Consider the following 25,039-nt stretch of genomic DNA (forward strand, 5'->3'; position numbering starts at 1 on the left):
TGGGCTTTCAAACCGAAAGCAACCGAAACAGCTTCACTGAAAGCGCTTGTCTTCGTCTCCCTTTCTAGTGTCTGTTTTTTATTGTGCTAAGTTACTTGTTCAGTTATGGAAAACCAACTAGCCCAACAATTAACTATTCTCAAAAGCAGCTCGACCAAGGTAACGCCCAACACACCTCCTTTACCAACTGCGCACACCGGCACGCCATCGCTTGGACATCGATGTTGTGGGGATGTGCGACTCACGTGTCCCCTGATGTTTTCCCCGCATGGCTCTCATCTCCTGTAATCCGGCCTCGACTCACGGCTTTACGGCGGCGGTGGTCGCTGTGGTTGCGGCGTATTGCGAGAGATGGCGCGAGTGTTGCGCTGCTAATGCCACCTAATAGCAAGGTTACTTGGGTGCAAAAGGGAGAAGGCGCTTCCTCTTGGACGTGCCCCGACCCGCTTCGCAGGAGCGTCCTGAGAAGGCTTGGGAGCACGGCACCGGAATGGACGAACACAGATTGTTCGAACCTTTTGCGTGACCGTATACGTGAACGACTAGGCGGTGGTGTCTAGCATAGGGTGAACATACTCGCTTGCTATCCGGTTGCGGTGAGCCAGACTTCCTCGATTTGTCGCATGCCAATGTGAATGTTCTATGGGTAGTAATTCGGCTAGCGCGCATTAATGCATGAAAGGTGAAATAAATGCCCTTTTGATTGTTAGCACTACTGTGTTGTCGTTCCTTTGTCCCAATTAAGAGCATGTGTGAGACCCCACAATGTCAGGACGACAGTTGTGCAGAATGCAGCCCTCTCCAATCCTTCCGCACGGCTTACGTGAAGCCCAGCCAGATCTACCCCTGCGACAATGACCAAGGGGTTGGCTACAGACTATGAGATGCTACCCAAGTGTTTCATTGCCGGGCAACTCAGTTAGCGATGCCAAACTTCGCTTGGCTTGGCACAGCGTTTTTCGTAAAACTGTGGTGGACGGGTGCTCTTTGCGAAATTGTGGTGAAACTCGACGGTGGACGAACAAACAACCAAAGTGAACTGTGTGTGACAGCAAAAACTATATATTTTCCCCTGTGGCACCTAAAATGCCTGCTCTGCGTTAAAAGGGACTAGGAACAAGCTTACTTGCTTACTTACCCCAATGATCGCCACCGCCATAAAACCACGCAGCGAAGCCGGATTACAGGATACGGGAACCATGAGGGGAAAACAACATTTGGGGATGCGTGAGTCACGCATCCCCACAGGCGATGGCTATCAATCCGGACCCTATCTTGAGTATTTATGTGCCCTAGATCAAGCCCTGGTAGCGTTAGACAGAGCCACTCAGGACAATGGTGGACGGATGTAGAACACCCTGAGGCTGATGTTGAGAAGTGGTATTATGAACTGCATTTTAGAGCGCAGCTCTTAGGTGCCTGTTCCTGGGCTGAGCGGCGGCATTTCTCGGTGTAACCGCGTGAACACACTCGTGAAACTACTCGGGCGTTTGTCATCTTCTTCCACAGCTGGCTCCGATGTTGCTCATCATGCCAGCTTTCCCATACTGCCCCTCCCTCTTGAAGGTGCTGACAGCACTGGCTTACTGCCAGTCGGTGCGGTGATTTGTCTCAATTTCTTTGCCTCAATATATTGCGAAATGAAAACACGTATAAAGCTGCGCTCAAATATCGCATCAGGGAGTATCGTAATAGTCATGACATTTTTTTAATTTACTCATTGAAATATATATGTGCTCTTCTTACTGTTTATATTACACCAGTGTATTTTTTGTTTTGTTTCTTGCTTCGTGAAGTCATGTATATTTCAGTAATTAATTTAGTTATTTATTTATTTATTTATCTATTTATTTATTTATTTACAATACTGCCGCTCTCGATCGAGAGCATAACAGGTGGGCATATTGAGGGTACATTGTACAGTAAAAGTGAGACGAAAAAAAAAAAAGTATGTATCTATACATATATATGCCTAGGAATGCACAATTGCAACATACATATTTATACGTGTGATTGGCAACAATTTATGCAGCAACATATACATGACGGAAAAAAGTTTCACTGAATAGTACGTATACACTTAATTTGAACATAAAACAAGAAAGCGTACCAAAAAACATTAACACGCAAAAAAGAAAGAAAGAAAGGCAACCAAGTGATTAAAATATCTATATATATCCTTTACGATGAGACAGCCAGCTTGTTCAATTGCGTAAACATGCTGTTTGTCAATTTAAAGTTATAGTGCCTCTATTTTCATGTGGGACTCAGACAGAGTGTAAGCACTTGTTATATCGCGATCTAATTGGTTCCATTTTCGTATTTCATATGGGAAAAATAAGTGTTTAAATGTGTTGACCTTGTGAGAATATTCTACCAATGTATGCAGATGCTTATGTCGGCTTTCACGTGACTGTGAATAAGCGACATACTTGTACTGGTCAATTTTATAGGTATTATGGAGAAATTGAAAAAGAAATATTAATCGGGACTGTATCGCTCTAGCTTCTAACGTCTGAAGGCCAGAGGCAACCAACAGGTTAGTAGGGGAATCCATACGTTTATATTTGTTGTGAATAAACCTCACAGCCTTATGTTGGACAGTTTCTAGTTTTTTTAACGTTAGTCTTCGAATGCGGAAACCATACTGTATTAGCATACTCTAAAACAGGTCTCACGAAGGTCGTGTAGGCTAGGAGTTTGGTGGACGGAGGTGATAGTTTTAGGCATCGTTTAAGGTAGAACAGTTTGCGCAGTGCAGTGGTAGTGATGCTTGTGATGTGAGTGTCCCATTTTAGATAAGATGTTAACATAATACCTAGATATTTGCGTTCTCTTGCTTTTGCTAGGGGCTGGTTATTAATAAGGTACGTGTAGCAAGAGGCTTCTTTCTTTCTTGAGATGGTCATGGTCACGGATTTTTTTATGTTAACTGACATCTGCCAATTATTGCACCAATCTGCCAGCATACTAAGAGATCTGTTAAGTAGAAGGTGACAATTTATGCAGCAACATATACATGATGGAAAAAAGTTTCACTGAATAGTACGTATACACTTAATTTGAACATAAAACAAGAAAGCGTACCAAAAACACTGTTAATTTCTCTGTAAATAATGCAGTCATCAGCAATTAACTTTACATTGCACTCTATGTTACTGGTCATGTCATTAATAAATATTAAGAATAAAACTGGCCCAAGCACAGACCCCTGTGGAACTCCGGATGTTACTGGTACATATTTAGATGGCATTACTACGAATTGGGATCTGTCTAATAAAAAGTCCAGGTGGTTATTGCCCCTTTTCCAAGCACAGTTTCTAGTTTCGCTATTATTTTTATGTGGCAGACAGAATCAAATGCTTTAGCTAGGTCAAGTAATCTCATATCAATTTGACTCTTGTTATTGATAGCACACGCAAGGTCATGAACTACTTCAGTGAGCTGAGTAATGGTTGACAAACCGCTATGAAAACCATGTTGATTAGGTGATAGGTAGTTTATTGTCTCTAGGAAATTTATGTTTCAGAATTATATGCTCCAGCAACTTACAGGATGTACGTGTTAATGATATTGGCCTGAAATTAGACGGCGTGTCTGTGTCTCCCGATTTGTGGATTGGAGTTACTTTAGCGACTTTCCAATCGTCTGGTTGTTTGGAAGTTAAAATTGATTTGCGAAAGATCAGGCCGAGGTATGCGCTACATAATTCCGCATATCTTTTGAGGAAAATATTAGGAATGTCATCAGGGCCATTAGCCTTTTTGTGATCTAGTTTTAGTAGGAGGTTCTGAATTGTCTATGGGACCAATACTCGCATTAGTAGTCGTTCCTAGGGGAGGTAGATAGCCATTACCTTCCTTAAACACTGAATGGAAAAAATCGTTAAATTCATTTGCTCTAGCGGTGTTTTCTTCTGGTGAGGGCGTGGATGCAGAGGACGAGCTCACAGGAAAATATCTACAGAATCTTTGTGGATTACTTGTAAGAAGGTTCGGAAGGGTTACCTTGCAGTACTGTTGTTTCGCTTGTCTTTTCTTTGAAGTCTGCAACAGCGGCAGCTAGCTTTGAATTTTTACTTGGGTCACTAGCACTGTTTTTGACTGTACGGCGTAGCTGTTTAACTCGTCGTTTTGCATGGATGATTTCTCGAGTTATCCCTGGGTTATCTGACCGGGGTCGTTTACGCTTAAGAGGTATGAAGTTACTCATGCAATGAAGAACAATGCTTTTAAAATAAAGCCATAGTGTCATAGTAAAAAATAGAGCCATAGTAACAGTTGTAGATGTTTCTAAAGCGATTTCAGAAAACGATTGCAACTCATGCACAAGATAAGTCGATATGCTACCGTCGTCAACTCTTGCAAAGTTAGGCACATTTACTACAGGTGACAAACTTTTTAATGTACTATGTAATGGTAGTAGACATAGTGGTATTTGGTGATCTGATATACCCTCAGTAATATGAACCTGGATGTGACTTGCAGAAAAATGAGTGCTAAGAAATATCAAGTGTAGGATATTTGCTGTGGAACCTTGCGTGTGTGTAGGTTGCAGTATGACCTGTTGAAGGTTGAAGTTAAGCATGAGGTCAACTAGTGCATTCGAGGCAAATGAAGTGCAATGCATAGTAGCCAAGTTAAAGTCTGGAAGGTTAAAGTCTCCCATGAGGATGACTCGGGAGTTACGTACGTGTTGTTGCATGAATTCTTGAAGGGCCTCTATGCACTCGTGACCAGTATTGACTGTATTATTGTTTGTCTATGTCTGATCCTGGTATTTAGTGTGCTGCTACCTGTACATCACCCCCCCCCCTTCATTGAGGGCTTGTCAAGCATATACAGCTTTTTTTCTCGACCCTCTTCATCCTCGTGGTGAAATAAATAAAATTCATGATCACTTTTCCTAAGCCGATTTCAGTATGTGGACAACTTATGTCTTACTTTCATTGTTTCCAATGCTACATAGTGTTTCTAGTAAACCATGCTTCATAGTGCGTGATGTAATGACAGAAACTTGCTAACATTGTGAATACTACAGTATAGACCACATATAACGTAACCGCTTATAGTGCAAGACCGGATATAGTACGGTATTTTCAGACTCCCGTTAATTTTCCCATAGCACTCCATGTATACACATATCGCTTATGGTGCAGTCGGGGGAGACGAAATACTGGTTACAGTGCAGCTGCCTGGAAGTTTGGCAGTCAACTGAGATGGCGAACGCTCCCCTCAAGCCGCAGATGTACTCCAACGTAATGCGAGTATGCACGTCGAGCTCCGCGACGTCACAGTGGCAAACAACTGGTGCGTCTCGCGCCATCAGGCGTGTTACAATGTTGCTGGCGTGTGAATAGCTCCATTCATATTTTTCGCCCAGCGCACCAAGCTGCGCCGGCCACGCATCCCAGCATTCCTCACGAGGTGCAGGTAGAATGACGTAATGGCAGGAGCACTTGAAAGCACGTCCGTCACCGCGGCTCTCTGCACACGCCTGCCCCTGCAGGCGGGTGTGCGCGCTCAGAGTAAACGCAACCCCCCCCCCCCCTCCGAGCTTTGCGCGCGACTGAAAACAGCGTACTTCCTTCCCGCTTTCCTCCCTTGCATGTGCGAGACTAAGACGCGATCACTGGCTCACCCTCGCACGCTTTCAGTCGCACATACAGCATACGGCGAGAATTCTTTATACAGAACCTCACAGCGACAGCTACGGCAGCTAGAAATGCGCCTGGAGTGTCCGTAGAATTGCTATCACAATAAAATCGTTGTTTAGGTTATAGTGCGGTACCGCTTATAATGCAAATATTCGCGACTCCAGTGACTTACGTTATAAATGGCTACACTGTACTTAACATGAATTTATATTATAGGTGAAGAAGCCTGCGCATTATTCGCAAACTGCACTCTGGAAAATCACTATGTGCATACTTCCCAACAGTAGCGCACCCAGGATCTCTGCCAGGGGGGGGTTGACAGTTTGCCTTAGTTTGCCAATACCATCTAAACAGCACTAATTTCAATTTCTTCACAGGAAATTGTCAAAAAATGCGCTTTTTGCGCAAATTAGCGAGTGTGCAGACGATTGCGCGTCTTACATCTTAGTTGCAGTCTCAAAAAAGGGGGGTTAACTCGGCCTCAGGGGGGGGTTACAACCCCCAAAACCCCCCCCGTCGGTGCGCCATTGCTTCCCAATGTAGAAGGCATCTTTACTCGAAGTGGTTCTCTCGTCCCTGCCATGGAGAACAAAATCAGCTGAACACGATGTGACATAGGGCACACTCCTTCTAGGCATCAATTGCAGAGAGAAGATGTCACAGCCTCTTCAATGCAATACTACAGACAAATTTACAGATATATTTAAATTTCACTATAGAATTGCATGTGCTACAAACCTAATCACACAGTTGTGGATCTGTATTTTTGGGTCATACCAAGAGACATTTAATGTTAATAAAGGACTGGAGACCTTCTTGCTATGCCTGGGAGTGCCTCAGTGCATACAATGCTACACCATAACACGGACAACATTCTCTGCCAATCTTAACGGTAACTGGAAAACTAAGCGCAAATTTTTGAACTGAGGCCTTTGCAGCCCTGAAATGCTCACCACGATCCAGCTTGGTTTGTAGGCTCAGCTCCAGCATCTCGATTGGCTCAGCCCCAGAGTTGGTTATGGTCAGCATGCACTGGCGCCTGCATCAGAGCACTTGATCAGCTTCACTTGAACCATGGTTTATTGTGTTTTCTTCAGTAGCCAGGTACAACAAACATCGAACCACCCGTAAAAGAAGTAGAGCTTCACAATGAACCGACTATTGAGCACAAGAGCCTTTCACAATGCCTCGACTGAGCCGGTGTAATGCTTAAAACCACAGTTGTGCAATACAGCGAGGAACAATGTGCACACTTTAGGGTGCTTGTCACCAATAGGCATCACAAAAATGAGATGTAGAGAAGACGAATGCCCGGCGCTGCAGACACATCGCCAGTAGTCCAGGAGGCGCGAGCTAGAGATTGCCTGACCTGCTCTGGTTAAGACACGCTGCCTACTGCTCTCCTGGCCTGTATTCACATTAGATTCTGGTGGAGGTGCTGCGGTTTTCCCCCCAACCTGGAATTACGCACCCGAACTGCCTGACAACCCCAGCCCGACATCCCCAGCCCGACATCCCCACCGGTTCCTCCAGCCATCGTATGTGCCGGTGCCCAGCGTCAGCGGGATCCTGACGTCTTCAGCGGTACCGATGAGAAAGACGTTGAAAATTGGCTGGAATCATACGAGCGCACCAGCAACACCAACAAATGGGATGATCCCCTCAAGCTTGGCAACGCGATCTTCTATTTATCGGGTGTTGCCAAGCTGTGGTTCAAATACCACGAAGTCAATCTACGTACGTGGGCTAGCTTCACCACCAGCATCGCAGATGCTTTCGGCCGTCCTGGCATGCGCAAACTTCGCGCTGAACAACGCCTACGAAGCCGATCCCAGGAAACAGGTGAAACTTTCACCAGTTACATAGAGGACATCGTCGACCTCTGCCGGCATGTCAACCCGATGATGGCGGAGGCGGACAAGGTACGTCGCACCATGAAGGGTATTTCCGACGATGCCTTTCATATGCTGCTGTCCAAAAACCCAGGCACTGCTTCTGAAGTCATTGAGCTTTGCCAGAGTTTCGATGGCGCCCACCTGTGTCCGACGAAACCCTCGCGAGCGTGACCGCGGCTCCTGAGATGGACTCTCTGCTTTGCCAGATAAAAGAGTTCGTCCGTGCTGAGGTCGCTCGTCAGCTTTCGCTGCTGTCCTAAGCCACGCCAGCACCCTCGCCTTTGCCGGCCAACCTTCGCCAGGTCATCCACGAGCAAGTGTGCACAGCTCTCCCTTCTGCCCGCGAGACTCCGCCAATGCCGACTCCCGTTGCTTTTCCCGGAGTGACTGCACCTCTCAGCTATGCCGAGGCTCTCGCGCGGCCACCACTTCAGACCTTTGCGCCATTCCCATCAGTCATGCCAGTGCGTCCAGTCCATCACTTCGTTCAGCCGCGGTACCCACACAGCAATGGACAATGGCGCACTCCTGACAACCGGCCAATATGTTTTGCATGTGATCTACCTGGCCACGTTGCACGATTTTGCCGTCGCCACACAACATCCTACCGCCGCAGCTTCGACAACGAACCATACGTTTCACCTTCCCGGTCGTCCTCCGCGTCTCAGAACCCTGGCCAGATGTCTTCCTATTCGGACCACCACCCTCTGTTGACCGCCGTTGGCCATCGCCTCAACGCTGCTCGCTTTCGTCGATGCGTTGTCGTCCTTCTACGCCAGAACAAGAAAACTAATCGCCGCAGTTCCAGAGGCAAGAACTGCATCACCCACGAACAGACCAAGGCCTCTCCCTTCTCCGACTAATGTTCTTGATGTATTTGTGGACGGCGTCGCTGCACTCGCCCTCGTTGACACTGGTGCCGCAGCTTCAGTTATTATAGTGCCAAACTTTGCCGTTCGCTCAGAAAAGTTACGACACCACTGTCAAACGTATCCCTTGGTACTGCCAGCACAGACCACATCATGCCTGCAGCTGCGTGTACTGCTCGCGTTGTGATCAACGGCCTCCTCTACTTCGTCGAATTTTTGGTGCTGTGTTCTTGTTCCCACGATGTTATTTTGGGCTGGGACTTCCTTTCCGCTAATAAGGCCGTCATCGACTGTTCTCGCGCTGAAGTGGAATTTCAAACGCTGTGTGATGCCCCGCTTCTTGACGCTCATGACATGGGGCATGGGGGGTGATTGTAGCGAAGACGAATGCCCAGCGCTGCAGACACATCGCCAGTAGTCCGGGAGGCACGAGCTAGAGGTTGCCTGACCTGCTCTGGTTGAGACACGCTGCCTGCTGCTCTCTTGGCCGTGTATTCACATTAGAGAGCAAATATTTCAACTGTACACTAACCAAACAAAACTTCTTGCTGGGATGGCTAGTCCTCACTACTTAGAAAAAGATAGTGTGTAAGAACAGACAAGGGTAGATACCGGAGCAAACTAATTTTATTTCATTGAGCCTCATCAGTATGATCACACATGTGTAGTCTCCCCAGTCTCGTGCTTGTCTGTTATTGTACAGTATCTAAGAATACTAAATGGTTGAATATGACTTTTGAATATGCAGCATTTAACTCATGTCAAACTATAGGCCGTGTCTGCTGAGACCGGGTTGCAGCAGCCAAAAGGGGCCCAGAACATCTATGTTAATCCATGACATCATGTCCGCTATAATTTCATGTCCTTCCATTTGCACGGCATCTGTCTTTCAGGACAGATCGCACCGTGAAGCGGTCTGCATTCCGTGCCACCTTACAGAATGAGTATTTCATATTTCCACTCTATATGCATGTAATAAAAGGTTGTGGCTGTCAGCTGCTTGATGCATTACCGTTAGGTATCTTGCGCTGTGGGGTCTCACACGTCCTCTTCGGACATAGGAACGCCAACACAGTGGTGCAAACAATCAAAAAGGCATTTATTGCACCTTTCATACACTAATGCATGCCAGCCGAATTACTATGCCGATGGGCGCGCAACAAATCAAGGAAGTACGACTCAGCGCGACCGGATAGCGAGCGAATGTGTTCACCCCATGCTAGACACCACCACCGCCTCAGGCACCCGGAAGGAGACGTTAACTCTGTGAGGTGGTCCTACCCCGCTCGGTGCACACAGCTAGAGCACTGTACGGGCCGATATTTTCAGCCCGGACCGGGCCCGATTTTACATCGGGCGGCCCCGCCCAAGCCCGACCGAAAGTTTTATGGCTGAGACCTGGGCCCGGCCCGGGCCCGGAAATAATCTACGTTACCCGCCCGGCCCGGCCCACCACCACTTTACCTTAGGCCCGAGCCCGGCCCGAGCCCGGCTCGAACCCGGCCCGAGACTGAAAAAGACCACCGAGTGGCATTAAAAAAATCAAATAAAGAAGAGAATGAAAGGAATTTATTCTTAAGGCCTAAATACATGTAATATGCAATTATGAACACAATTTGAGTGGTCTGAACGGTAATACCAGCATGGGAAGTAGTACGAATGACCCTGCTGAGCAGTATCGCCAGCAGTTTCCAACGGCGCGACTTTGATACTGCCCAATCGACTTCTATCGCCACGCCGCCACAGTATTTTTCCACGTCGGGCGCTTCACTGCAAAGCATGCGATGCCCCAGCAGCTCGTCCCGCGCAATCGTATTGTAGTACACTCTAGCCGAAGCGCAGCCACGACAGGTTGTGAGCGCAGTGCATGGATGGAGTAAATGGAGAAAGAAAGCTTCTCATTCCTCCGTGGTGCAGCCTAATGAGCTGCTGCTAGGCGGCTGGTTGAGGACATGCGTGCAATTATGGATGGACGCAGTGCCATATTTCAGCCGCGTGACGAATTATCTTATCTTACCAGTCATCGTTTTACCAATTCGCCTTTGAAAAATCAGCAAGTCGCGAATGCGCTTACACTGCGCTGAAAGCGTTAATTACATTGATTTAGGCAGGGAAAACGATGGCATCCTTTGGTTTGAGGCGACTTCCGTCTTTCTGGACTTTTACATTCTGTTGAGCTGTGCAAAATATGATGGAAGAAGAAAAGGGAAGTACGCAGGAGTGTCACGAATTTCAGCGCTCCAGAAATGGACAGACACAAAGCAAATACCTAGAAGAACATTTAATCTAAAAAAAAATGATATTGAAGAAAAACAAACAGCAAACTACCCTGACAAACTATAAACACTATACATACACAAACACTCGAAAAACTAGCTATACATATAAAAAACAAACAAGCCCTCAACTACATATTGTTCCTCCGCTCGACTAACCAATGCGAAGTCACGAACAAACTAATGTTCTGACCGTCGCCAGTCGTGCTGTCGGACTCCGGCCCAGCGTGGCAAAGGACGTTGGCCTGCGTGGTTCCGACGCAGCGTGGGCGTCGACCTCCGTCGAGAGCGATGAGGTTGTGGTCTTCCACAGAGACCCGCATGGCACAGGACGCGGTCTGGGCCAGTTGGCCGTTGTGCCGCTGACGTGGCATTGGCGATTGCCTTTGTGGCAAAGAGCAGCAACTGGTTACGGCAGCTTGGGGCTGGACCGGGGCCGCGGAACACAGCCACGGCGACGCAGTCGGGGCTCAGGAGCTGGAGTTGTCGCTGGCCAACTCGCAAACGTCTCTTCGGTCCATGGTCCCTGAAGCTGCTGCCTCCCGTCTCCAGAGCACAGCTGGAGATGCAACTACTTGGCGACCACGTCAGCAAAGCCAGCTCATCATCGCCTGCGTCCCCTTTTTGTTCATTTATTCTTTTTTCTCTCACGCTTCATGTGCTTCTCGCCTGTGGGTCCCTTGGCTGTTTCTTCGGCCGGCGTCTTCGTCTTTTTGCTTTTTTTTTCGCATCATTTCATTCGTCTTGTCGGTGACTCATGACAAGGAGTAGCACTGCTAGCTTCCAGCTGCGCCGGGGCAACATGTCTTTCAGAGTCGAGATGCGTGAGGATAACTCGCTGCACGTTACATGCACCACCAGAAAGTCCGAGCCCTGCCCAGGCCCGCGTCGAAATACCCGAGCCTGGCCCGGGCCCGGGTCAAAAAGCCCATGTCATGCCCGAGCCCGGCCCGAGCCGTGAAAAAACTGCCTTACCCGGCCCGACCCAGCCCACGGGTCAGGCCGGGCCCGGGCTTTCGGGTAAGCCCGAGCCCGTGCAGTGCTCTACACACGCATCCAAGTTGACAGCGCCTCTTTGATTTTCCACTTCTGGATGGTGGGCCTCTGTGATTTTCCACTTCTGGCTTCCCGCGGGCTGCCAGAACCAGCCAGGACTATTTTGGTTTGGCTGCTTTCGGGAAGTACTCTGGCTGGCAGACGACAAAAAGTGGCAATGAGCGCTCGCCAACATCGTTGTGGGGACTTGATGGATTGCAATGCAGGCGCTTGAGTACTTTTGCCTCGCTAGTGGCTTGTGTCGAACGCTAGCGCGTGCCGCCCCGGCTGACGTGGTTTTGGACTTGGTCTCAGTGAGCGCTCGTGTACTCGGCGTGGTGCATGGATCGCTGATTGCATTACTTTTAGCATAATCTTACTACGATTCTAATGCATCGTTCCGCCTTGTGAGGCGGTGCGGCGGCAAACCATTTGAAGCTTTCGTTTGTGTGTGTATATATGTGTCCCGTGAATGCTTCTTCCCGGTCGTGAACAGCCCGCTGCGCTCTCGATCATGCTTGCATGGTATCTTCATCGTGTTCCACGCAAGTTATCCGCAAAGTTGTAGACTCTCACTCCCATACGCTGCAGTGCCTTTTCGGTTCATCTTTCTCTGGTGGTATCCCTTTTCAAATCACTTGCGTATATGCGGTGATATCTTTTTTTTGTGCAGTTAGCGAAGGCATCACACCTAGCCCATGTTTGCTCTGTCTCTCCGTTGTATGCTTGGGTGGTCGCTCGAAACCGATGCATTCTAACTATATATAGGCCGTTGATGTTAAAGTAATGCACTGGTTGAGATGAGTAATGGCCACACGTACATTACCTTTATTATTGTTCTCATGATCGACTGATACTATTTTTCGCGTGAAGCTTCTCGCTGGTCACAAGCGGCATGCATTTTTATGAGCCAGCCGCAGCCCCAGCCAAAACAAACATTGTCAAATCGAATTCAAGCAAGCCGGCACGAAATTATATGCCTATAAGACATAACCAATATCCTGCTTTTTAATGTCTTGTCAAATGATTTCAGATGTCGCGGGTGGCCGACGGGATCACTGCGAGCAGGCATCCTCGAGCGATCGCTTCCGCTATCCTTACGTGTGATTTCACATTTGGCATCGAACGCGTCGCACGCCGTTTGTTGCGCTGTGCAAAGTGAGGTACCCAGAGCGCGTCCTGTGCCGAGTTGCGTGAAATCTTGCAAAAGTGATAGTATTCCCGAATGCAAAAGTAGAACCCCGCTGTTACGTTCCCGGGTGCTGCGTTTTCCCGGCTGTTACGTCGTTTTCGGCCGGTCCCGGCACAGCTCCCATAGAACCCATGCATTGGTAACCCCGCTGTTACATTGCAACTATGGGACCATTCCCGCATCATAGGTAGCGAACTGCCACCCCGCGCCGGTCCGAGTGGCCATTTTGACTTTTCATGGCGCTTGGCTTGGTTGCTTGACAATGGCATTGGCCGCCTAAATTGCCGGGGGCGAAACTTATGAAGTATTTTTAGTTTCCGCCAGCAAAAGTGTGGCCCTTGAGATCAGTATTTCATATCTAAAGATGGTGTCTATGACGCGTTCTGGCCCTAAAATTGGTTTTGGCTCATAGATGTTTGGTATAAAGTCCAAGGGCGATAACGCATGCCGTATGCTGTGAATTGTGAAAGAGTGCGAGGGGAGCCGACCGCGTTTATATCTCGCGCGCAAGAAAGAAAAGCAGGGAGGAAGCGCGCCTTCTTCCATTGCGCTCGAGGCACCTGCGAGGGAGCGAGGGGGGAGGGATAGCAGGTAGCGTTGTGCTCTGGCATCAACTGTGTACTGCGCGGCGGCACGCGGGCCGTATCTTGAAAGCGATCTGCATTGGGGGTAGAGTTTACGCAGTGTAGGTGCATTGGCGGCCCGTAGCTTTGTGCGTGCTGTGTGTTCTTGGCGCTCAGTTTGCGTTGAAGCGATAGACAACAGCACGAAGGTCACTTCACTTGCTTCTGCAGCGGCTCAACGCCAGCGTCTGACAGCGCGTGTCCGCGCTCATCGAGTGTGGTGTGTTCATGTTTGCCTGTGGGCGCCGACACCCTGCTTGTGCGGGGTGACTGGGAGAAAAACACCGTGCGGGGTGACTTGAGAGAAAAAGGTCGAAGGCGCTCTCTCTTTGGCTTGGGATTGGCGACGAACACGCACGAACGCTTCACGCGTGCGCCGGCCCGGGGACCGTCTCGCGATGCTAAGAGCAGGACACCGGTACGGACGAACACGGATGGTTCGAACGCGCCACCGTTCGCGTGACCGTACACGTGAACGACTAGGCGATGGTGTCATAGCATGGGGCGAACATATTCGCTCGCTATCCGGTCGCGGTGAGTCGGACTTCCTTGACTTGTCGCGCGCCCATGTGAATGTTCTATTGGTTGTAATTCGGCTAGCATGTATTAGTGTATGAAAGGTGCAATAAATGCCCTTTTGATTGTTTGCACTACTGTGTTGTCGTTCCTTTGTCCCAAGAGCATGTGTGAGACCCCACATCTGGCGCCCAACGTGGGGCTCTTAGGACAAAGAACGATAATTGAGTTTTGCTTGGTTCGAGACAAGCTTTGTTTGAACCGAAGCGTATTCCTAGCATGGATTTTGATCGCTAGCATCGGCGGCGTGCTTTCTTGAGCAAGGCGACGGTTGCTGTAGCGTGTTTGAACTATTCAACATGCTAAGCCTTTTCGCGAGTGTTTTGAAGTACACTCGTCAGTACGAGAGCCACGTGGTCTGCATCCTGCGAGAGCGAGGCCTAGCGTCCGCGGAGCATTGGCAAGCCTGAAGCGAGTGAGTACGGAAGCCTCGTGGGTGGTCTGAATTTCTTATGTATTTAGCTTCTTCTATCTGTTGCTTGCTTCTATCTCTTGCACCCTGAGCCGGGTGGCCTGCGGCCACCAAGCTCAGGGAGCCGGGTGGCCGCAGGCCACGGGTGCCGCTACAGACTGACTGGTATTGCGGCCTGGCACCGGGTGCTCCGACACCGTCTGGGACGGTGGGCGCCGTCAACTCGGATGCTGTGTGCACCGAGTGGGGTAGGACCACCTCACAGAGCTAACGTGTCCTCGCGGCTGCCAGTTGTGCCCATTTTGAGTGATGTTTTTTTTTGGATGCCGGTTGTTGTCAGGGTAGCGACGCATTAGGCCTAGGGCTTTACGAAGCCGCCTATCGCACGTGGAGGGACACAACCTGGTGGACCGTGGTGTTGAGGTGTCACACATTGCTTCCCTCATTAGTTCGCCTCGCACGAATTCAAATTACTCGTTCGACTCAAGAAAGCAAGCTTTGTTCACGTGAACTTAGCATCTGAAATGCCGTCTGAAATTTCGCTAGCCGAATTCAACATTGTACCACGTGGGCGACGCGTATGCCAAATTCCTCTCCCTTGCACTACTTTAGTGTTTGTCGAATGCGTTGAGTGTACGCAGCGTGAGCAGAGTCACCCCTGGTTTGCTGTCACCTGCACATCGTCAGCGTTGCTGCTTCGGACTACAATCGAGCTACCCCAGGCGATGCAGATGCCTGTGGCCAGTTCGGCATGGCCAGTTCGGCGCAGCGATTTCGGCGGCTGCCTGTGTCCGGCTCGCTACCCTCAGCGGCTGGGAAAAGAGCCGGCAGTCATCAACGGCTACAGCGGCTCTCGCCGGCAGGGCGCGATGGCGCGAGCGACGCTTGCTCGTGCCGACTTCTGCGTCACCATTTCCGGAGTCCTATGCTGGAGTCGTGCCATCGAATCTGCAGAGCGGGTGCTGTGACTAATGGACGCCAGCGGTGAACCCCAGAGAGAATGTTGGCTCGCATGTTGTGGATAACGTGTGGACATTTCCTCGGCGGCGCCACTGTCGCATGTACAAACTTTTGTTCACGACACGCGCGTTGATAGACCTTGCGACATCTTTCGCCGGAGTATGTGTAGTGATTTAAAGTTGGGGGGATGTGGGGATGCGCGACTCTCACGCGTCTCCTGTGGTCCGGCTTCACTGCGTGGCTGGGCGCCGGAGGCGGTCGTAGTGGTCGCGGCGCGTTGCGAGAGATGGCGCGAGTGTCGCTATGCTAACGCCACCGAACGGCGGGGTGACTTGGGAGAAAAAGGTCGAAGGCGCTCTCTCTTTGGCTTTGGATCGGCGACGAACACGCACGAACGCTTCGCGCATGCGCCGGCCCGCTTCGCGGGACCGTCTCGCGAGGCTAAGAGCAGGACACTGGTATGGACGAACACGGATCGTTCGAACGCGCCACCGTTCTCGTGACCGTACACGTGAACGACTAGGCGATGGTGTCATAGCATGGGGCGAACATATTCGCTCGCTATCCGGTCGCGGTGAGTCGGACTTCCTTGACTTGTCGCGCGCCCATGTGAATGTTCTATTGGTTGTAATTCGGCTAGCATGTATTAGTGTATGAAAGGTGCAATAAATGCCCTTTTGATTGTTTGCACTACTGTGTTGTCGTTCCTTTGTCCCAAGAGCACTTGTGAGACCCCACATGGGTCGAGGGAAAAAGCTGGTTGTGCCCAAAACAACAAAGAAGACTATGCGCTTCTTCCCTGCTCGAGATTTAACCCCGACAGACGGGTTTTCCAGGAGCCAGCTGCTCATGAGACAACGCCGTGCAAGAGACAACGCGCTTCATGCCCTCGCTTTCTCTATGGTCGTGAAGTCCAGATGATGCTGGACGCTATGCTGCCGTGTCAAGAAGGTGACCTATTGACAACTGACACTCAACAATTTACAGAGTGTGTCGAGGAAGCTCGGTAGCAGTTCGGCCGCTGAACAGCCAAGGTCACGATGAAGGACGGCACGTAGGTCGAGAAGCACCATAGGAAGGTGGTCGACCCAGTGCTCTCGATCCAGGTGCGCAGTGAGTGCAGCCTTGAGCTGGCGATGCAGCCGCTCAACCATGCCATTGGCACAGGGATGATATGCAGTGGTACGGCAGTGCTTAGTGCCAAGCAGGCGGTTGAGTGAAGTGAAAAGTGTGCAGTCAAATTGCCGGCCGCGATCAGTTGTCACGATGCTGGGGCAGCTGAAGCGGGAAACCCATGCTGAAACGAAGGCTTTGGCGACCGTTTCCGCAGGGATGTCCAGAATGGGCACGGCTTCGGGCCAACGGGTGAAGCGGTCGATCATTGTGAGAATGTAGCGACAGTCGTGAGAGTGAGGAAGTGGTCCCACCAAATCAAGATGGACGTGGTCAAAACGGCAGCTAGGGGGAAAGAACAAGAGGACCGGCTCCGCAGGCTTTCAGAACGGACTAGCGCGTGCCGTGCTTGTGCCGCTGGCACGCGCCGCCCAACTTTATTTTTCTCGTCAGTCGCAGCCGGCCCAAAGGCGCCGGCCGAGAGCGCTGACCTTAGCATTCCCGCTTCGCAGCGTCGGTGGGTGCTACAGTGTCATAGCGTGGGGCGAACATATTCGCTCGCTATCCGGTCGCGGTGAGTCGGACTTCCTTGACTTGTCGCGCGCCCATGTGAATGTTCTATTGGTTGTAATTCGGCTAGCATGTATTAGTGTATGAAAGGTGCAATAAATGCCCTTTTGATTGTTTGCACTACTGTGTTGTCGTTCCTTTGTCCCAAGAGCACTTGTGAGACCCCACATGGGTCGAGGGAAAAAGCTGGTTGTGCCCAAAACAACAAAGAAGACTATGCGCTTCTTCCCTGCTCGAGATTTAACCCCGACAGACGGGTTTTCCAGGAGCCAGCTGCTCATGAGACAACGCCGTGCAAGAGACAACGCGCTTCATGCCCTCGCTTTCTCTATGGTCGTGAAGTCCAGATGATGCTGGACGCTATGCTGCCGTGTCAAGAAGGTGACCTATTGACAACTGACACTCAACAATTTACAGAGTGTGTCGAGGAAGCTCGGTAGCAGTTCGGCCGCTGAACAGCCAAGGTCACGATGAAGGACGGCACGTAGGTCGAGAAGCACCATAGGAAGGTGGTCGACCCAGTGCTCTCGATCCAGGTGCGCAGTGAGTGCAGCCTTGAGCTGGCGATGCAGCCGCTCAACCATGCCATTGGCACAGGGATGATATGCAGTGGTACGGCAGTGCTTAGTGCCAAGCAGGCGGTTGAGTGAAGTGAAAAGTGTGCAGTCAAATTGCCGGCCGCGATCAGTTGTCACGATGCTGGGGCAGCTGAAGCGGGAAACCCATGCTGAAACGAAGGCTTTGGCGACCGTTTCCGCAGTGATGTCCAGAATGGGCACGGCTTCGGGCCAACGGGTGAAGCGGTCGATCATTGTGAGAATGTAGCGACAGTCGTGAGAGTGAGGAAGTGGTCCCACCAAATCAAGATGGACGTGGTCAAAACGGCAGCTAGGGGGAAAGAACAAGAGGACCGGCTCCGCAGGCTTTCAGAACGGACTAGCGCGTGCCGTGCTTGTGCCGCTGGCACGCGCCGCCCAACTTTATTTTTCTCGTCAGTCGCAGCCGGCCCAAAGGCGCCGGCCGAGAGCGCTGACCTTAGCATTCCCGCTTCGCAGCGTCGGTGGGTGCTACAGTGTCATAGCGTGGGGCGAACATATTCGCTCGCTATCCGGTCGCGGTGAGTCGGACTTCCTTGACTTGTCGCGCGCCCATGTGAATGTTCTATTGGTTGTAATTCGGCTAGCATGTATTAGTGTATGAAAGGGGCAATAAATGTCCTTTTGATTGTTTGCAGTACTGTGTTGTCGTTCCTTTGTCCCAAGAGCATGTGTGAGACCCCACACTGTCTACTAATTTGCTATCGAAATCTATGGCCGTCGGGCGAAACTACTTTTTTTAACATGTAAGAATTAAAATATATTGTGTGCAGTTCAACACTACTCCCATTTTTCAATTTTTCCTGTTTCCCGGCACTTGCGTTTCCCGGCTCTTACTTTTTTTTTACAGTCCCGTGAAAAACGTATCAGCGGGGTTCAACTGTATATATTTTCAAGCTGGCAACGCAGAAATGGGCCGACTACGCCGAACGTGCATCGCGCCCAAGCCGGCCGTTGCCATGCAAACTTCGGGCAACTTCAGGTTGTCTTGAGATTCCAGCCCATGCGACTTCCTATCAGAACCGAAACTAGCTGGCTGCCGTCTGGCTGCGCTGCGAAACGGCGCTTCTGTGCGCAATGCCAAGAGCGCATGCACGAGGAACCCCGTGACTTTTCTTTGTGAGGTTCGGAGTGAATAAAAGTTCAGCTGTTGTTTGAGATGCATGTTGCTTATACTCGCTTGGCTCAGCCTAGCCGAGCTTTCTGACATTGGTGACCGGGAATTGTGGTGCAGCCACCGGGGTTGAGCATCAATGTCGCTATGACTTTGATGTCGACGACGGACTCCACGACTATAACTTCGACGTCCACGACGGAGGCTATGCCGACAGTCTTTTCAGTCGACGGTAAGCTGCCCCCTTTTTGGACCGCTGACCCCGCACTCTGGTTTATTCAAGTAGAAGGGCAGTTCACAGCACGATGCATCACAGTAGCTCTTACCAAATACAGTTAAGCCTGCTTATAACGAACCTCCATATAACGAATTCCTGGATATAACGAAGTTTTTATATTCCCCGCCGTTATTCCATAGAAGCACATGTTTTTGAGACCTCTACGTAACGAAGTGGCAGCGGGAGACCCCCTCAATATAACGAATTTTCCCCTCCGACAACCTAGAGATTTCGCCCAAATTTTGTCATTTTTGCGCGAGCAGCAACCGGAAGCACCTTCTCCGCCGCGACGGAATGCGAAGCGAGCGCACGTGTGCATGCGTGTGCGAGGCGGGCCTGCATCCCTCGACTCTGCGATTTTACCGCCGCGGGCGTGACTTTTCCCCCTCCCTTCATTCAAACCTGACCCTGCCACTTGCTGCAGCTAGCCTGGCCCGCCAAGCCGGCACTCTCTCCTTTTCCAGTTGATGTGGGCGACGCGCTGGTACACGCTGTGACACATCACACTCGGTGAGCGCGGACACGCGGTGTCAAACGCTGGCGGCGTGTGGAAGCGCCACTGGAGAAGCGAGCGAAGTGACCTTCGTGCTGTAGTCTATCGCTTCAACGCAAACTGCGCTCCGAGAACACACAGCACGCACAAAGCTATGAGCCGCCGACGCACCTACACTGCTAGACTCTGACTCTGCCCCAACACAGATCGCTCTCAAGATACCGCGCGCCGCCGCGCAGTACGCAGTTGATGCCAGAGTACAGACAACGCCGCCCCGCTATCCCTCCCGCCTCGCTCCCTCGCCGGTGAAGGCACGCTTCCTCCCTGCTTTTCTTGCACGTGCGAGATTTAGACGCGGTCGTCGGGAACCCCTCGCACGTTTTCACTCGCACATATAGCATACGGCACGCGACGATGTTATCGCCCTTGGACTTTATACCAAACATCTATGAGCCAAAACCAATTTTAGGACCAGAACGCGTCATAGACACCATCTTTAGATAGGAAATACGAATCTCAAGGGCCATACTTTTGCTGGCGGAAACCGAAAATACGTCATAGTTGTTGCCCCCGGCACTTTGGGCGGCCAATGCCATCGTTATGCCACCAAGCCAAGCGTCATGAAAAATCAAAATGGACGCTTGGGCCGGCGCGGGGTGGCAGTTCGCAACGTGTGATGTTGCAATGCAACAGCGGAGTTACCAATGCATTGGGTTCTATGGGAGCTGTGCCGGGACCGGCCGAAAACGACGTAACAACCGGGAAAATGCAGCCCCCAGGATTGCAACAGTGGGGTTCTACTGTAACACTATACGACGCTACGACATCATCGTGACGCTCACTCTTCATTTCCGATGCCTTGCGCTTGTGCGAAACGACACGCGTCCACACATCCGGTACCTGGTGTGACATTCCAAGGATGAGTGCTTTGACGAAAACGGAAAACGGGTGCGCGTTACAATTGAGGGCGCATTAGAATCGAGTAAATAGAGTAAGCATTTCTTTCTCGAATTTTCGTGCCGAACCTGCATGTAATGAAATCTTCTTTATAACGAAGTTTTTCGGGAATTTGTCAATTTCTTTATATCCAGGTTTAATTGTACGACTACGTCGTAAACAGTCTCCCGTCACCCATAGCCAGTAAAATACGGGATCTTTTACTCGACCCACCTGCTGAAAAAGCATATGCAACACTAAAAGAAACCCTCATCCGTGGTGTCACGCCCTCCGAATCGCAGCGACTGCAGCAACTGCTTCGCGACACGGACCACGGCCAACGTACTCCCAGTCAGCTGTTGCGGCACATGCAACTATTGTGCGGCGAAACAACACTGTAGACGGAGCATTATTCTGAGAACTCTTTTTGCAAAAGCTGCCGGCAAGTGTCCGCTTGGTTGTCACTGCGTCAGAGCAGAAAGACCTAGCTGTGGTCGCCGAGCTTGCTGATCGGCTCATGGCGATCACCACGCCCACATCACTGGCTGGCGTGCAAGCACAACAGGCTCAGGACGAACTTCAGCAAATGCGTGAAGATATTTCTCGACTCACCGAGACGTTATCAGCTTTGCGCACAAGCAGGAATGCACAAAATTTAAGCAAGCCAAACACGTCGCTATCACAACCTCAGTGGGAGAATATATGCTGGTATCATCGGCGGTTCGGAAATGCTGCGCGTAACTGCGTTCCACCCTACGCGCGCTCGGGAAACAACATCGGCAAGCACTGAGGGCGACCAGTGCTTCTATGTTGCCTTCAAGTCGTCCCTCGGTATTTTTTGTTACCGACTGCAACAATGGGGATCGTTTCTTAGTCGACACAGGCGCCGAGGTGTGCATGATACCCGCGTCACAAACCGAAAGGAAGAACCCTCGTACATCGCCACTCCAAGCCGTCAATAACACGGTGATACGAACATACGGACATCGTTCGCTCACGATGAACTTCGGTTTCAACAGAACCTTCAAATGGGTGTTCATAGCCGCTGATGTCAAGTTCGCCATATTGGTCAAACTGCAATACTTCAGTCTGTTGGTTGATGTTCGGAACAAACACCTTCAGGATCCTGTATGTCGTGCAGTGGTACAAGGCAAGCCGTGTTGGCATCCTCCTCTCGGCCCGACATTATTCCTTCCCGTCCGGAGAATCGCGCTTCACCACCATAGTACAAGAGTTCCCAGAGCTGAGGCAACAGCAGCAGGCATTCGCCGAAGTGAAACACAATGTTCAGCATCATATAGAAATCACAGGACCACCGGTCTATGCGCGGCCACGGTGTCTTTCAGCCAAGAAGCTACGACTAGCACGACAGGTGTTTTCGCATATGATGGAACTCGGCATAGTACGCCCTTTGTCCAGCCCTTATGCGTCGCCTCTTCACATGGTCCCCAAATCAATAGGCGGTGATTGGCGTCCTTGTGGGGATTATAGGGCACTAAACCATGTGACTGTACCGGACCGTGACTCAGTGCTGCACGTCCACGACCTCACCTCCTGCCTGCATGGCGCTAACATCTTCTCAAAAATAGATCTGGTGAGAGCATATCATCAGATACCTGTAGCACCAGAGGATGTTCCCAAGACTGCAATAACAACGGCATTTGGAATGTTCGAATTTCTACATATGCCTTTCGGCTTAGGGAATGCAGGCCAAACTTTTCAACGGTTCATGGATGACGTTGTCCGGGGCCTCGATTTCTGCAAGGTTTACCTGGATGACCTGCTGATTGCTAGCCGCAGGCCCGAAGAGCAGGAGAGTCATCTACGCTGCGTGCTACAGCGACTGGCCGAGCATGGAATCGTTACCAATACGGCCAGGTGCGTGTTTGGGGTACCGTCGCTACTATTTTTGGGCCACAGCATCTCAAGCGCGGGAGTGCAACCACATCAGGACAAGGTCGAAGCAGTACGACGGTTTCCACAGCCAAAAACTATCCGCCAGCTCCGAGAGTTCCTGGGACTCGTAAACTTCTACTGTAGGTTCGTTCCGAAGCGCGCCCACATCCTTCACCCGCTGCACAGCCTACTAGCAGCATCAGGAACTAATGCAAGTGCCATTCAGTGGAACGACCAAGCCGTAGAAGCGTTCCTGCATATTAAAGGGCCTCTAAACCACCTAGAGGTTGTGGGGTTGCGCGACTCTCACGTGTGCCTGATGTTGTTTTCCCCGCATAGCTCGCGTCTCCTGTAATCCGGCTTCTTCGCGTGGCTAAGCGCCGGCGGCAGGTCGTAGTGGTTGCGGTGCATTACGAGAGATGGCGCGAGTGTCACGATGCTAACGCCACCGAACGGCGGGGTGACTTGGGAGCAAAAGGTTGAAGGCACTTCCTCTTCGGGTGGGGGTCGGTGAGCGATGTGGCCGTCCCGCGCGTGTGCCGATCCACGCTTCGCGAGACCGTCTTGAATGGCTAGGAGCAGGGCACTGGTATGGATGAACACGTGAACGACTAGGCGATGGTGTCATAGCATGGGGCGAACATATTTGCTCGCTATCCAGTCGCGGTGAGTCGGACATCTTTGATTTGTCGAGTGCCCATGTGAATGTTCTCTGCACAGTACTTCGACTAGCGTGCATTAGTGTATGAAAGTCGCAATAAAAGACCTTTTGTTCGTTTGCACTACTGTGTTGTCGTTCCTCTGTCCCAAGAGCGCGTGTGAGACCCCACAAGGTCAAAATTTAGTTGTGGTGTTGCAGTTGTGCACGAGTCTACAACGAACATGTAGCCGCGAGAATTTTTTGAAATGGTGCCGTAATAGCGGAGTTACACGCGTTTGATAATTGAAAAACGGCCCTCGCTCGTTTCGCTCTTTCCTTCACTACTCTCCTCATCAGCTGGTCTCCCTTCCTCGCCAAGTGCTGCTTGAAATGTCACGTGACATATGTCATCACCAACGCGCTTCTCAAAACACTGCCTACTTCCGGTTAAGGCACGTCCACGCTAGCCATGCTAGCGGCACATATACTGACGGCGAACTGGCCCCCAATGCTGTAGAACGCCTGCTGCGTGAGAGGTGTCCAAAGTAGACGGCAGTTCAGACGGCACCCCGCCCGCTGCACGATCAACGGGCCAATCGACGACCGCGAAGCTGCGCGCCTCCGCCACCGGCAACGAAAACATTGGCTGCAGCTCAGCTCCAGTGCACGGCTACCTATGGGAGACGACTGGCTGCAGTGTTTGACATCGTTGATCGTGACGGCATTCAGAACTCGATGCGCGTGTTTACTTGAAATGTTCAAAAAATATCTGAGGTGGTTTAGGGGCCCTTTAAGGAGGCTCTCGCAAATGCCGCTCTGCTCGCATACCCGCAGCCCAGTGTTTCGCAATGCGTAATGGTGGACGCCTCCGACGCAGCTATTGGAGCCGTATTGCAGCAGAAGTCGAGCGGAAGGTGGCGACCGATTTTTTTCCTCTCCAGAAAATTGAGCCCGTTCGAACGACGGTACAGCACCTTTGGTAGGGAGCTCCTGGCCATATACGCTGCTATACGACATTTCCGCCACTATGTAGAAGGACGAGAATTTTTTCTACTCATGGATCACAAGCCGTTGACTTACGCATTGCGTGCGATCAACTCAGATAAGGGTGCACACGTGGCACGAGAGCTTTGCCAAATGTCGTACATCGCAGAATTCACGACAGATATACACCATGTCAGCGGGAAGGACAATGCAGCGGCAGATGCTCTTTCGCACAGCCCAGTGAATGCCATCAGCCTACCAAGCAGCGTTGATTTCACCACACTAACGACCACTCAACACAGTGACAGGGAGTTCAAACACCTACTGAAGTCCACAACTAGTGCCTTGAAGCTGCAATGGGTGGATGGACCAACAGGATCTGTATGCTGTGACATGTCCACAGGTAGGGCCAGACCGTTCGTGCCCCCGGATCTTCACCACAACATTTATGAATTGCTGCACGGCCTCTCGCATCCGGGGATTCGAGTCACTCAACGGCTGTGCAGGGCTAGGTTCATGTGGCCCGGAATAAACCGGGATATCCAACGTTGTACATGGGAGTGCCTATCATGTCAGCGCTCCAAGTGCAGCGCCATACGGTGACCCCCTTAGGATGCTTTCTTGAGCCGGACACTCGATTTTTACATGTGCATTTGGACCTTGTGGGACCATTGCCTTATTGCGAAGGGCAAAACTACTTACTAACTTGCGTCGACCGCTTCATGCGGTGGCCGGAGGCCGTCCCCATCCCAGATATGCCTGCCGATACTGTGGCCCGCGCTTTCATCTACCACTGGGTAGCGCGATTCGGAGTTCCATCAACAGTGACTACAGATCGCGGAACGCAACTCGAGTCTGCCTTATTTGGGAACATCACGTGGCTCCTAGGAATCATGCACATCAGAACAACGGCCTACAATCCCATC

General features: G+C 50.8%; 1 protein-coding gene across 1 annotated transcript in view; it reads right to left on the reverse strand.

The window, feature by feature from the left end:
- LOC119459367 (trafficking protein particle complex subunit 9-like) overlaps positions 1-25,039 on the reverse strand; it is a gene marked incomplete at its 5' end in the record, with an annotated part of 439,675 nt that overhangs the window by 203,682 nt on the left and 210,954 nt on the right. Inside the window, one exon of the mRNA XM_049671685.1 lies at positions 6,610-6,695. Within this exon, the coding sequence (XP_049527642.1) occupies positions 6,610-6,695 (86 nt within the window). The remainder of the gene's footprint in view (positions 1-6,609; positions 6,696-25,039) is intronic.

This window comes from Dermacentor silvarum, chromosome 7 (genome assembly GCF_013339745.2).
Source record: "Dermacentor silvarum isolate Dsil-2018 chromosome 7, BIME_Dsil_1.4, whole genome shotgun sequence".
Taxonomy (NCBI): Eukaryota; Metazoa; Arthropoda; class Arachnida; order Ixodida; family Ixodidae; genus Dermacentor; species Dermacentor silvarum.